General features: G+C 49.2%; 1 protein-coding gene across 2 annotated transcripts in view; it reads left to right on the forward strand.

The window, feature by feature from the left end:
* Positions 1-1,095: 1,095 nt before the first annotated feature.
* The window catches only part of LOC147596570 (E3 ubiquitin-protein ligase ARK2C-like), a 73,776-nt gene continuing 61,309 nt past the window's right edge, over positions 1,096-13,562 (forward strand). For both annotated transcript variants that reach the window (XM_086769591.1, XM_086769592.1), the window contains exon 1: positions 1,096-1,156. In XM_086769591.1, the coding sequence (XP_086625717.1) occupies positions 1,096-1,156 (61 nt within the window). The remainder of the gene's footprint in view (positions 1,157-13,562) is intronic.

The raw sequence follows: 13,562 nt of genomic DNA on the forward strand, positions 1-13,562 counted from the left end.
GGATTAAGTGGGCTCCCCACGGCAGGAGTGCGGCCAAAACAACCCCGCCCGGGCCTGGCCAGGGCAGAAAGGGCCACCAGAAAATCGTTTCGAAGCGGGGTGAAACGCTTCCCAGGACTCTGACAGAAACCCCTCCGGCACGACGGGGTCTTTTCCACTTTGTTAAAACAGATTTAAAGAAACAGGGATGAGCTTCTGTTTGTTTTGTCGGGGTTTTTTTTTTGAGGGGTGGGGGGTGGAATTTGCTGTCTTTAAGCCATAGGGGGTTCTTTGCCCCACGAGGAGGGCGGCTCCAAGCCCCGTGGGGTTTCCACACGCTCTCTGCATCCTTCTGGGCTCGGCCGATGCCCCCAGCGAATGAGTTCTGTCTGTAACTGCGACGTTGACACAATAGGCCAGTGTGTTGCCTGCGGGGATGGGGACGGTCCCGATCCTCTGCTTTGGGCCCGAGGCGAGGCGTGTTTCCCGGGCGGGGCGGGGCGGGGGGACGTACGGAGGGCGCGGGATGCCAGGGCCGTGCGCTCGCGTTGTGTGTGTGCGAATACGCGCGGCCGCACGCCTGTTTGCACGCCTGTCTGCGTGTAGCTGTGCGTGCACGTTGCGTGCTCACGTATCCGCGCCTGTGTGTGCACGCGGGCTGCCGTGCAGGCACGTGCCCGAGTACGCGCGTGCACGTCGCTGTGCCTGCGCGCCGGAGCCCGCGTGCGCACAAGTATGTCCGCGTGCCCGTGTCTGCGCGCGCGGTGCACGTGTGCACACGCATGTGTCCCCTTGCGCACTTGTGTGCATCCGCGCGCATGCGCGCGCGAGTACCGCTGCACGCCCGGGTGCACGCGCGCCTGCATGCGCGCACACGCCTGCGCCTCCGCAGGCTGCACGCACGCGCGCGCCCGCCCGTCCGCCCCGACCCCTCTCCGCCCTCCCCTCGCCTCCCATTGGCCGGCCCGTCAGCGAGGAGGCGGGGCGCGGCGGCGGTTGGGGCGCTGCCATTGGTGGCGGGCGCCTTTGTGTGTCGTCGGAGCGGGCAGTTGTTACTCGCCCTCGCGTCGGAGGGGCCGGCGGGACCGGGCTGCTCTGTTCTACAAAGGCTGCAGCATGGTCCTGGTGCACGTTGGCTATCTGGTGCTGCCTGTCTTCGGCTCCGTGCGCAACAGAGGTACCGCGCCGTGGGGCCGCGAACGGTGGGCGAGTGGGTGTTGGGGGGGGGGGGGGGGGGGGTGGAGGGGAGGAGGGGATGTGTGCGTGGGCAGGTGGGGGTCAACCCTCCCTCCCCTGCTCTCCCCCCCGCCCGGCAGGTTCGGCCCGGGCTGCGGGTCACCCTCTTCCCCGCCCCCTTCTCCGCGGGCGCGCAGGGCTTCGCGCCCCCTTCTCAGCTCTCAGCAGTGCCCGGTGTGAGGGTCCTGTCCCTCCACCCTATTCCGCCCCCTGGGGCCACCCCGGCGCCCGCCCAGCTCCCGCCTACGCTTCCAGTCTGTGCTTCGGTAGATCCATTTTCCTTCTTTTTATTTATTTTAAATTTTATTTTTATTTTTTTAATTTTACCCACTCCCTCTGCCTCGCCGTGTAGCCTAGCCACTAGGCCATTTCAGTGTAGATGTAGACGATAATAGTCATTTTTGTACCTTCATCGTGTTTAGCTGAGTACATTGCACTGTAAATTCCTGTTAAGTGGAATCATTTTGCTGTGGTCGTTGGGTGCAGAGTCCCCTTTGGGGAGGGGAGGGGCAAACGCTCCCAAATTGCGGCCAAAAAAAAAAACCCTCTGAACAATTAAACTAGGGAGGGGAAATCCAGCAAGGAAACGCGATTGGCCTTAATACCAAAAAATAAAATTAGAAACGGGTTGGAGAGCAAGATCTGTGGTTAAACGGGGTGCAGCAGCCGTGACCCCGCGGGCGCTCACCCAGCCGCTAGCTCGCCCGGCCGGGCCCCACGCTCAATCCCGTCAGGTCCCGTCATTCACAAGTGTCCTGTCCCGTCCGGTCAGCGCACCTCCGACATGAACAACACCCCTCCCCCACCCCCTTAAAGTCTGATTGCGAAGAGAGACGACTGGCAGAATGGTTTTCCATTAAACAGGGATAACTTTTTTTTTTTTTCTGCTGTGCTAAATTACTTCCTGTTCTTATTTTGTGGGTAATTTTCTGTATCAAATATCCTTTGGTTGTGTATCTTCACCTTTTTCTTGTACTAAAACTAAAGCATGGTCTGTATTTTTTTACATTACCTAGTTTCTGATGTAAATCTTTCTGTAGAAATGTAATGTGCTGTAGCCTATACATCTGCTCAGTGTACGCTGCTTTTGTTCTGTTGCCCTTCCATAGCATGGTGGGCCTTGCCTTTCTGTATTGTGTGCATGATGACATTGTTACACACGATTCCACTAATACTAATATACGATCTCTCAATAAAGAAACTAGTTTTCTTATATTAACCTAGTGTGCTTTTTCTATTGCTGTTTTCCCATTTATTGTTGTATCCTGCTGTTTAGATTTTGTTCCTTGCTTTTCCCCCATTGTGAGGTTTGAGTGAGTGTATTTTTTTTCCCCATAGCACAGATATGGGGGCTTTTTAATACATTATATATATATATATAATTTTTTTCCTCCTATTCCATATCTACCCTCAGCATTAGTCTGTGTGTACATACTTCCTAGATGCACAGTTTGTATTACCGTTGTGCCCGTGCAGAATAGCGAAAGAGTGTATAAATCCAAGGCCTTATTAATCAAAAAAAGATATTTGATGAAGGGTCTGCCGCTTATTTCATTCTAGTTACAGCATTACACATTGCTTACCAGATACCAAAATGAGAGGGACAACCTCTGGATGGATGGAGGGAGTAATTATTATTATTATTATTATTATTATTTTTTTATTTAACTGATGAACAAGAGGTAAATGAACCTGGGGGGGGGGGGGGGGAATCCCTCTAACCTATTGGCTGTATATTTAAACATATACATATATGTGAGTGCCCTGCCCATTATCTGCTAGGTGAGAAGTTGCAGTGCCTCCCTCCTGCGGTGGCTGGCATGCTATAAATATCTTCATGAGACCCCTGCAAGGCAGGGCTCACAAAACCATCCCAGCTGCTAATGTTGTAACTACAGTTCCATGTTTGAAGCCCTCCAGGCCCACCATTTTCTGAATAATCTGATTTGGTCAAAAGAGCCAACTCTGGGGTTGGGAGAAAGTCACCAGGAGCCTTAATTTTGAAAGCAGGGAGGGATGGACAAACAAATTGTGGTCCAGTGAGCAATTTTGTTGCAGCTGCAAAGCGATAGTAATACCAGCCACCTCTCCTTAGTCCTGTGCCGGACCTCCTTTCTCAGGTCTGCAAAATGGTCTTGTAAAACCTCCCTGTTTTGGCTTGGAAGACACCAGGAACAGAGGGAAGTTGGGGCTCCTGAAAGCAGGAGATAGGGTGGGGGGGAGCATCTTGTCTTAATTGCATTTCCACAAAAAGGGGAGAGACACAGGATTGTGTATTTGTCTTTAATGAGAGGAAGACAAATTCAGCACATCTGTGGTTCCCACTGCTAAAATTTCAAGAGGAGCTATTTGTGAACAAAACAAAAGCAAGTGGCTCCAGCAACCTGCCCTGCTTTACCACAGCATCCCTCAAAGAGACACCTCATTCTGCAGGGTCCTGCCTTTCTACCTCCCTCCTAGCTTTATCCTGAGTTTGATTGTTGGTTGGGTTTTTTTTTTTTGGTGTTTTTGTTTTTTTTTTTAAAACATTTATTATTTCCTTCTTCATATCTCCTTTTCTGTGTATCTCGATGACTGTTTGGCCATCCTCTTCCCCCCTCCTCTATGAACATAAGCGGGTTGCCCCCTGCTTCCTCCCTAGATGTAGTGTGGCCCTTTGTTCTCCCTCCATCCTCACCCTGGGCCAGTGCTGAGCTCTGTGCCTGACACATGTCCCTCTATGCAGCCTGAGGAGGGAAGCTGTGCTTCTTGCTTGCATGAAGGGAGACATGCATGCCAGTTAGGGCTGATCATTTTCCAATGTGATTCTTTTTTTTTTTTTTTTTTTTTTTTTTTTTTTTTTTTTTATTTGACCTCCCACATGAGACAATGAGATTTGGGCTGTAGTGTGGAAAAAAAATGAATCTCTCTTCTCTACTTCACCCCAAAATGCTGATATGGATAAACTCAGTCCCCTCCAAAACATACCTCATGCTAGGGACACCTGCCAGCAGCTGCCCATTTGCTAGGAGCGGTGGATTCACTGCAGTGAGCCTAATAACTCCCTCAATTTTCCTCTTCAAATTAGCACTAATACAGAGGAAAACCATTTGGTCAATAGACTCTGGGGATACCTTGGTAATCTGATAATACAGAAAGCTGTTGGGTTAATGTCAACTCATGCTAAGCAATTTATAATCCGCATCATATTTTGACCTGTCTTGTTAGAAACACATTCTTACGAGAGGAAACATTTCCCACCCTTTGCTTCCACCTCCCAGCCTTATTAGTTGGTAACCACTGGGCTTTCATAGCTCATAATCCATCAAATGCATCCACAATTTAATGACTTCATTCCTTTGACGCTCTGAGTCTTGAAAAGCCACCTGGTACAAAGAAAATAATATTTTTTTGATTTTAGCATCGCAAGCTGAGGAAATCCAAGATGAGTTACGTGCTGGTGGTGCTGCTGTGGGTGTGGAGGCACATGCAGTGATTTTTATAAAGCCTATACATCTCTCCAGCACCAACCTGTATTCTTGGGCTATTTACATAATTTATTTCAATAACAGGGAGACGGATAATCCCAAACATGGACAAAATGGGCTCTGAGATTCATTTATATCAGGGTTGTGTAAAGGTCTTACGCACACCTGCGTGCATTTAATGATGCCAAACCAATCCCTCTCACACGGGATTTGGGGTGTTGTCGCAATTTCCATAGTTTTTAAGAAAAAGGTAAACAAACAGTGGTCCACATTTTGCTCATATGGGGAATTATCAGCAAAGTTTAATGAAAGCTGGTCTGGATTTACCTTTCTGTGTGTGGATCCAGCCCCGTGGAAATGTGTCATTTAAGAACCGGTGAGTTGGTGCCCGAGCAAGAAAGCAAAGGCAGCTGCGAAGCTGGGGTGGTGGAGGTTGGATTTTGAGATGTTTGCTGCAAAAACTGGGAGCTGCCATGGTTGGGGGGGGATGAGGCGGTGGGGACACAGTCCGGTGTTGCTTGGTGCGTCCCGGACAGAGTGTGGAGTGCCAAACTGGGAGGCAAGACCCATAGGCACCAGGATGCTGCCATAACCGCCTCTGGCCTCAGTCCTTGCCACGTCGCTGCTCTCACGCCAAGTCCTCCTCCGTGAACCTCCTGGAAGTAAGTCCTAGAGTAAGTCTGAGCTTCCTTTTTTGTTGTTTTAAACCCTGCTTGTAATTTGGGGAGCACCTCATTAACTGAAACAAGGGGATGGAGCACTGCTGGGGCAGGCGCTGGAGCCCCATCCTCCCAAATCTGTAGGAGAACCCCCCCCCCCAAGTCCCACAGGGAGCACGTGTGACATCCAAGACTGGCTCATCCCTCTCCACCGACCAGATGGATGATAGTTGTGACTGCCAGAGGTGGAGGGGTGGAAGGAGAGGGGAGCATGGCTCTTTCAGGGGCCCTGCAGGGTGCAACACTGGGTAGCGAGGTCACGGGCATCCCCTCCAGCCTGTTTACATGCTGATTTGAACCCAAACCATGCGCTGGGGCTGCCTCCTGTCAAAACTGGAAGGTCCTTATCTCTAGAGGTGTTCAAAAGGGGACACATGCTGCAGTAGGTCAGCAGAAAAAAGCCTTTCCCCCCACTTAACCTGGGAATGCTCGTTTTGGCAAGAATCACATAAATGTGCCAGAAATGCAAGGGAGACTTTGCAGAAGGTCTTCTCCTACACCTAGATCATCTTCAGTATCCGTATATACTCCAAGACCAGAGTTGGTTTTGTGATTGAAAGAGGTGTGGTGGCACCACCAAATGTTGTGTGACTCTTGGGCACCTCACGGTATTTGGATGTTTCTACGTAAACCCGCAGCTCAGGTGAAAGCACAAGGCTTTTTGATTAAAGGATGATATATAAAGTAAAGCTTTAAATTGCTGCTTATGGTAAACTTGGCACTCAAAACTCAGAGGTCAGCTACAGCGCTCGGGAGGTTTTTCAGCCGATGTGGTGGTTTAGGAAGGAGAAGGGCAACGTGTGGCTGTGGTGGGGCCGGGGCAGGGACCTGCAGGTGGGCAGCAAGAGTGGAGCTAAGAGCCAGTGGGGAAAATGGTAATTTTCTCCCTTTTTGGGTTCAATTCGGGGAGATGGAGTGGGTTGGTCAGCAGAGGGGTCGGGGTTTCCCAAGTCGTGCTGTGCCTGTGAGCAGCTCCGCATAGGATTCCATGGGAGACCCCCCAATTTAATCCTTCCGTGGGCTTGTCTTAGTCCTCAACCTTCTTAGGGAGAAACTCAGGTCTTTTGGGAGTGGCTAAATTCTCCCTCTAAAATTTAAAAAAACCCACCCAAATAACTTTTCAACCAGAGCAGCAGATCCTGGTCGTTGCAGGGACCAAGCTCCCATGCCAGAGAGCTGAGCTCGGCAGAGCCAGGACACAGGGAAAGCAAACCCATGTCTGCTTTCTGCCTCCCCACCACCTTTGCTTAACCCTTCCTGCTCCTCCTCTGCTCAGTTTTGTAGTCTCCTGGGACCTTTTCTCACCCATTTTCCTGCCTGCTGGTCCTTTACATTTCCCAGCCCCAGCTGGGTTGGGCCGGTTGGCAACAGGCTATGGTGGATCCCTCTTGGTAAGTGTCCTTAACCACTCTTGTTTTCTCTCCCTCCCTTTAAAGGCTGTAAAATGTGCCTGCAGGTTGGTTTGTAGCTCTTTAATGAAGATTATTGCTTCGGTTTGGGTGAATAAGCCCAGTGGGGTTATTATTCACCCCCAGAAGTGAAGATGCAGGATATGGGGAGAGGCAATAAAGGGGCAGCTTAGTGGGCTGGGCCCCTTCGAAGTCAGGACATACCTGTGGGGAGATGTTCGGCTGAGGATTTCGGTAGCTCAGAGAAATACCTGGATGTCTCAATTTCTCGCACCGCACTGCTGTGCTCTTGGCCATTGGTAACGGCTGCCCTGCCTGGAGGTGACACCTCGAGGTGTGGGTGACCGTCAGCTTAGACGGAGCCATCGGGCATTGCTGTTTTTCCCTGAGGGGCTCAAGTGATGCTATGGAGCTGTTACCATGTGTTGCTCTTCCACCTCCTTCCCCAAATGGTACCAGGAGCAGCTGTTTCCCTAAACGAGGAGAAAGACAGGCCATGAGTACCTTCTGGGACTTAGAATCGTAGAATGGTTTGGGTTGGAAGGGACCTTCAAAGGTCATCTAGTCCAACTCCCCTGCAAGAAGCAGGGACGTCCCCAACTAGATCAGGTTGCTCAGAGCCCCGTCCAACCTGGCCTTGAACGTTTCCAGGGATGGGGCATCCACCACCTCTCTGGGCAACCGGCTCCAGTGCTTCACCACCCTCAGTGTAAAAAATTTCTTCCTTATATCCAGTCTGAATCTGCTTCCTTCTATTCTAAAACCATTACCCCTCATCCTTTCACAACAGGCCCTACTGAAGAGTTTCTCCCTGTCTTTCCTGTAGCCCCCTTTAGGCACTGGAAGGCTGCTATAAGGTCTCCCTGGAGCCTCCTCTTCTCCAGGCTGAACAGCCCCAACTCTCTCAGCCTGTCCTCATAGGAGAGGTGCTCCAGCCCTCTGGTCGTCTTTGTGGCCCTCTTTGACTTCTTTAGCTTCTTTGAAGGAATGTTGAGCAGGACTCTGATGGAGCTGGACAGCCTGGTAGGCCAGGTGTCCATGCACCCAACACTGGGGTTGGGTCAGGAGCTGCTCCAAAAACCTGCTCGTCTTCTCCAGGCTTGGGGAACTCTCTAAAAGACATTCAGAAACACAGTCCCTCGGGCACCTGCCATGCTGTGGCTGTTCCCCACTTTGGACTCCTCCAGTGGAGGATGGGATCGAGAAATGTCCCTATAGCAAATGTGCCCTCCCCACTGGTGCTTCGTGTTGTGCCTCTGGGCTTTCTCCTGGTGGCATCTGATTCTTCCTTTGGTCCTGCTGCCAGCTGAAGGTCCTGATATATTCAAAGGGATCTTGGTTCTTTTGGAAGCTATGGATGGGTGAGGAGGCACCACTCATGAGCACTTGCCTGACCAACCTGTTTCCATGATATGTCTGCTCGAAAACCGGGCATCTACATATAAAAGGAAGCTTTCTCCTCTATTTTTTTTTTTTTTTTTTTTGATAGCAGAGGAGGTGCCTGTTCTCATGCAGCCCTGCAGTGTTGGGTAGGATCTCATTTGTCTGTGCTCCTTGGGGCAGTGGAGGATGTTTGTCTGGTCCGTTCAGGGCTGATCATAATTAGCTGGTGGGAGCTGAGGTTTAAATAGACTCTGCTGTGAGCTTCCAACCTCAGTGAGGAGTCAGAGGTGAGCTGTGGGTTCCTGGTGAAGCTGCCTGGAAGTGGGCTCAGGCACCAAGCTGGAAAGGTCTGAATTTGTTTATACGTGCATAAATAAAAAAATAAGTCCTCAACTGACATTTATACTGGGATGAACAAGATGATAATCTAGTTTAATGTGGAGGTTTTTTTAATTAAAAAAATTAATTGGCAGCAAACTGGCAGTGGTCTCAAGGTATTTCCTTTGCAGTTATCTTTGACTATCAGCATATTTTCAGCCCTGGTGCGGCATTTGCTGGCAAACTTGAGCAGGAGCTTCTTAAATCTCAGGCAGCATCTGAAGGTAATGGGGGTGCTAATGCTTCAGGAGAGATGTCCATCAAGCCTGGCAGTTTCCACAACCTCCAGACAGAAAATACCATGTCTCTAATTTGCCCGGCAGGAAAGGAGCTGTAAATCTCATGCAGATTACCGCACTTGTTGTTGTGGTTTGCTAAATCCACATTTCTCTTTCTTGTAGCCTGGCCTTTAATATTAATATCTTTAATTTCATTTATAAATTCACTTATCAGCTTTCGTTAGTCATCCTGTTAATGATCCCAGGCAAATTTGTCATTTGATATCAAAAGGCAGATTAAGGGACTTCTAGAGCCTTGGGAAATAGCTTAATGCTGCACCAGAATTATAACAGTTGACATATGAGGCTAATACTATGTATAATTTGCATCTGCTGCTCAGGAGATGAGTTATTATTTTATATATTTAGCAGAAAACAAGAGCATTTCTTAATCATGAATGGTGTTACATTTCCTGCAAACTCTGCAGTATTATGAATCACTGGGATATAAACATCTTGTTGCTGGTGTGCTTGGTTTTGCATTACCATGGTGGTAAACCCTGGAGGGTCAGATCCTGACAGCTCGCCTCCTCCTCAGGGGGTTTTACTGCACGAGTGGCTAATTGAAATTAAGAAGTTTCCTCAATGCTAGGAGCTGGAAGAGACCGGGAGTGGATTAAGCTTTGCTTGGTCAAAATTGAGCGTCTTTGGTCTCTGCTCTTCCTGGTAAGAGGCGAGGGTGTTGGTAGGGTTTGAAGATGGGCATCTGAGGTGTGAGAACAGGAGGGGAAAAAACCAAAACATTTGCTCAAAACATCTGGAAAAGAGCAGGGTTAGACTGAAAATGGATGAGATGTAGCATCCCCAGGCACTGGTCCATTCAATTCCATTACAATGAGGCTTTACAGATATTAGGAGCAACCAGTGTGTTGGAAGAAACCTTATCTTGTCCAGCCATTATTTGTGATATCCCACAAATCTCCAGGGGGTGAGATAGGGAATGAGAAGGCTTTCTGTGCAGAGATAGCATGACATGAGTGGGCTTTTTTTTTTTTTTTTTTTTTAATAGTGAATGTCTCAGTTGCATGCAACCCTATAAAAAAGGATCCTCTTCCATGCTGGCCACCTGCAAAGCCTGTCAGCACCCCTGAACTCCCTTCTCTGGGCAGGGCTTCCTTCAAGATTGACAAGCTGCAGGCAGCTGCCTGTGAGGTTGAATAGAGAAAATTTTATCCATTGTGTGCCAAAAGCACTTAGTGAGCTGGTTTTGCTCAGCCCTCGTTGGCCCAAGTGGGAAACATCCGTATGAACCTGAGATAATGGTTGTATCATGTGTCAAGTGCAGCTCTGGGAGAGCCTGGAGGTAAGCAACAAACCTGGCCAGGGGCTGCAGACTGACCTACGCCGCCTGCCATTTTGATTACTGGTGTGTGAATCTGGCCTGGATGGGAAATGATGACGTGGGTGAATCTGGGTGAGCAGGAGGCAGCCGGAGGTTGTGGGGATGTGGAGCCCCTCAACCTCTCATCTGTGAGGGCTGAAGGGTGACCCACAGCCCAGGGCATGAAATACCTTCTTCCTCTTACCGCAGCAGCAGCAAAACCCATTATCCATCCTTAAATCTGTTGCTCGACTCTTTGCCTGACTCCCCTCTGCATTAAATTAATGAGTGGTGTCTGGACTCTTGTCTCTGAGGTTGCTCCTTGAAGCGTCAGCTGAAAAAAACCTGGCAACTCATTTGTGATGTGGAGGAATATTGCATGGGAATTGGGCCCCAGAGCGAGGGATGTTGTGTCCCAGCAGCAGTGGGGGGATGCATGGGTGAGCGATGGGTGGTGGACCAGCAACTCAGCTGATGGCACTTCTGTTGACCCGAACTGCTGGGGACTAGAGCTAGGTGAAAGCAGATATCTGGTTTTGATTATGATTATTATTTTCCAGTTCACTGGCTGAAATTTTATTTTCCTAGTTTTATATTGTCTTTGAGTTTTTCAGCAAAATGAGAGGGGGGCTGGCGGGGGTAAGGCTTTTAAATGGTTCATTTGAAGTGAGATGAAATGGGCCACAACTCCAGAAGTGAAATGCTATCTTACAGCAGAAAATGAAACAGCATCAACTGGATGCAGGGAATAAAACAAATTCATCATAATCTTTCAGTTGGATTTTTTTGTACAGAAGCATTTTACCTAGACATATTTTTTTTTTCATATCTGAGAGATGGATGTGGTGTTTTGTACTCACTTGGAAAGCATGCAATGGTCAGGAATAGACTGCCCCAGTCCTCCGTGTTCTTGTACTGTGGAACCATGTTGTGACTCTAGTGTGTGCAGGAATTGGATTATTTAATCAGTAGAAAGTGCTTTAATGCCTAAGATGAGTCTTGGAGAAGCAAAGGCTGTGTTCCCAGTGTGGGAGGTCGCAAAATGTCATTGGCCCCTTACAAAACAAGGGAGGTCGTGTCAGCCCCTGCCTCTCCTTCCTTCTCACCTTTGTTGGCAATGAGGGTGGGTTTCCAGGCTTGCAAGGACTGGAGGCGGTTTCCAAAATGAAAATTAGAGCGGAGGTCTCCAATGGGATGTGCAACTACTGCTTTGCTCCTTACTGGGCTCATCTGCCTGAGTTACTTCAGCCTGCAGGGACAAATAGTACCTTCTCCGTGGCCTTGTTTCGTTTGAGTAGGAAAATCTGTCTGGCACGTGTGACAACAAACTTGCCAGTGGAAATCCTGGGTGTTTTGCCAAAGGAGTCCCTGGAAGTACCCTTGAGATAAGGACGCATCATCTTGCCCTGGGTCATTTGCAAGGAAAGTCCTGTATTGCCAGATCCAGATGGCATGTGATTCCCTCCACATGCCTCTTCTACAGGGTGCAGGGGTGTCCTAGGGAAGGAAAATATTACCAGGAGGCAGTTACAAGCTTAGAAAAACAAGACATGGACCAAGGGGAAGGGAGGCAAGGTAAATCCCCCCTCCTCATCCCTTGGACAGAAAGCAGTTCCTCCTGAAAGAAGTTGGGGTGCTGTTAGTGAAGCTGAAGCATGTTTGTTAGGTGTCCAGTGTGACTGTTCTTCCTGGAACAAGCAATTTTGAGCCCTGTTAACAAAACCAAGGGCCAGACCTCAACAACATCCAGGAAGCTTATAGCGGTTTTGGGGATAAGATGTACTGGCTCGTGTATTCATCTAGACTGTGTGGGGCCAGCTGTGCTGAACCCCTGTCCTTGTCCTAGGATTCCTTATCCATAGTCTGGCATCTCTCATTGGACCTTTTTTACTGGAAGCTAAGCGATGGGAGGAGTTCTTCTCAGCCTGGGCTGACCTCGATGCTGGTAGACCCAGGCTTAGACCTATCCTCTGTCTCTCTGCAGAGACCCAATATTTGCTGCTCTTCAGTAAACGCATTACGAGGCTGGTTATAGGCCAGATGAGAAGTCCTCCTGGCCAGCACTGCTGCTGGTATTACCTTCACTTGATTTCTTCACCTTTACCTCTCTCTTTTTTCCACCATGTTTTTAAATATCTCCCGTGGATGTGATAGGTTTTTCTGAATTGCTCCTTCCTTGCATTTGTTCCCCAGGCATCAAAGTCTTCCTCAGGGCTGGTGCTGGCTGTGAGGCTCAAACCTGCTGGAAACACTTGAGATGCTGAAGCACGCTGGTCTGGTGTATGTTGGTGGAGAGGAGGGTAAGGCACTGCTGTCCATGAGATGGTATGTCCAGAAGATGGAGGACCTCCTTGGGAGCTCTGTATGGGCTGAAGGGATGAGGAGGCTGAAGAACAAGTGCGATCCTCTGGCTGCTGCACTGGGAGATGGCTGTGATTGATGCTGTAATAACAGGTGCTGGGAATGCAGTGATGGGGAGGTCCATCTCACGAGCTTTAAAGCATGGTCACATTGGTCATTTGGCCAGGGGAAAGGAGCATAATGGTGTGGTGCCGAGTGTGCTCTAGGTACACATCCCTCATACGGCTTCACTTCTGTGATGGTTTAGCCTGAGTTACCACACAGTTTCTTGCTCCCCCTCCCCAGCGGGATGGGGGAGAGAATTGGGAAGGAAGGAAAACTCATGGGTTAAGATGAAGACAGGTTACTAAAATAGCAAAGGAAAACTACAATAATAACAGAATATAAGGATATTAAAATATACAAAGTGAACAATGTACGTTTTCTCACCACCCGATGTCCCAATGACCGATACAGCCCGTCCTGAGCAGCGATCACAGAAACAACCAAGAGGCAAGCAAAGGAGCAAAAGGGAGCCAGCAAGGTAGAGGGAATTATGCCAGCAAATGAGGGAGAAAGATGGATGCCAGGAAGGCAGATACCCACCCTGGCCAACCCCCACTTATATACTGAGCATGACGTTGATGGCATGGAATGCTCTCTTTGGCCAGTTTGGGTCAATTATTCTGTCTGTCTTTCTCCCAGCTTCCTGCATCTGCACATTAGCGAGACTTGGAAAGCAGGACGGTGTCCTTGGTCTCATTCACAACAACTGGTATCATCAGGGTGTTTTATCAACATTCTTCACATAGGAAATCCAAAACACACCGGCTACTGAGAAGAAAATTAACTCCATCCCTGCTGAAACCAGGACAACTTCTAGAAAATATTGCTTTTGAGGGGGGAGTGATTTTGATGGATGCTTTGCAGAAAGTACCTGTGCAAAAGTGCTGCTGCTCTTTCATCATGTTGAACAGGGAGTGCTGGTGCCTCTCCTCTGTCCCACCTCCTGTTTTTGGTGGTCACAGCTTTCTGGCCCCACGATGGGAAAC

The sequence above is a fragment of the Chlamydotis macqueenii genome, chromosome W (genome assembly GCF_036417535.1).
Source record: "Chlamydotis macqueenii isolate bChlMac1 chromosome W, bChlMac1.mat, whole genome shotgun sequence".
In the NCBI taxonomy this organism is placed as follows: Eukaryota; Metazoa; Chordata; class Aves; order Otidiformes; family Otididae; genus Chlamydotis; species Chlamydotis macqueenii.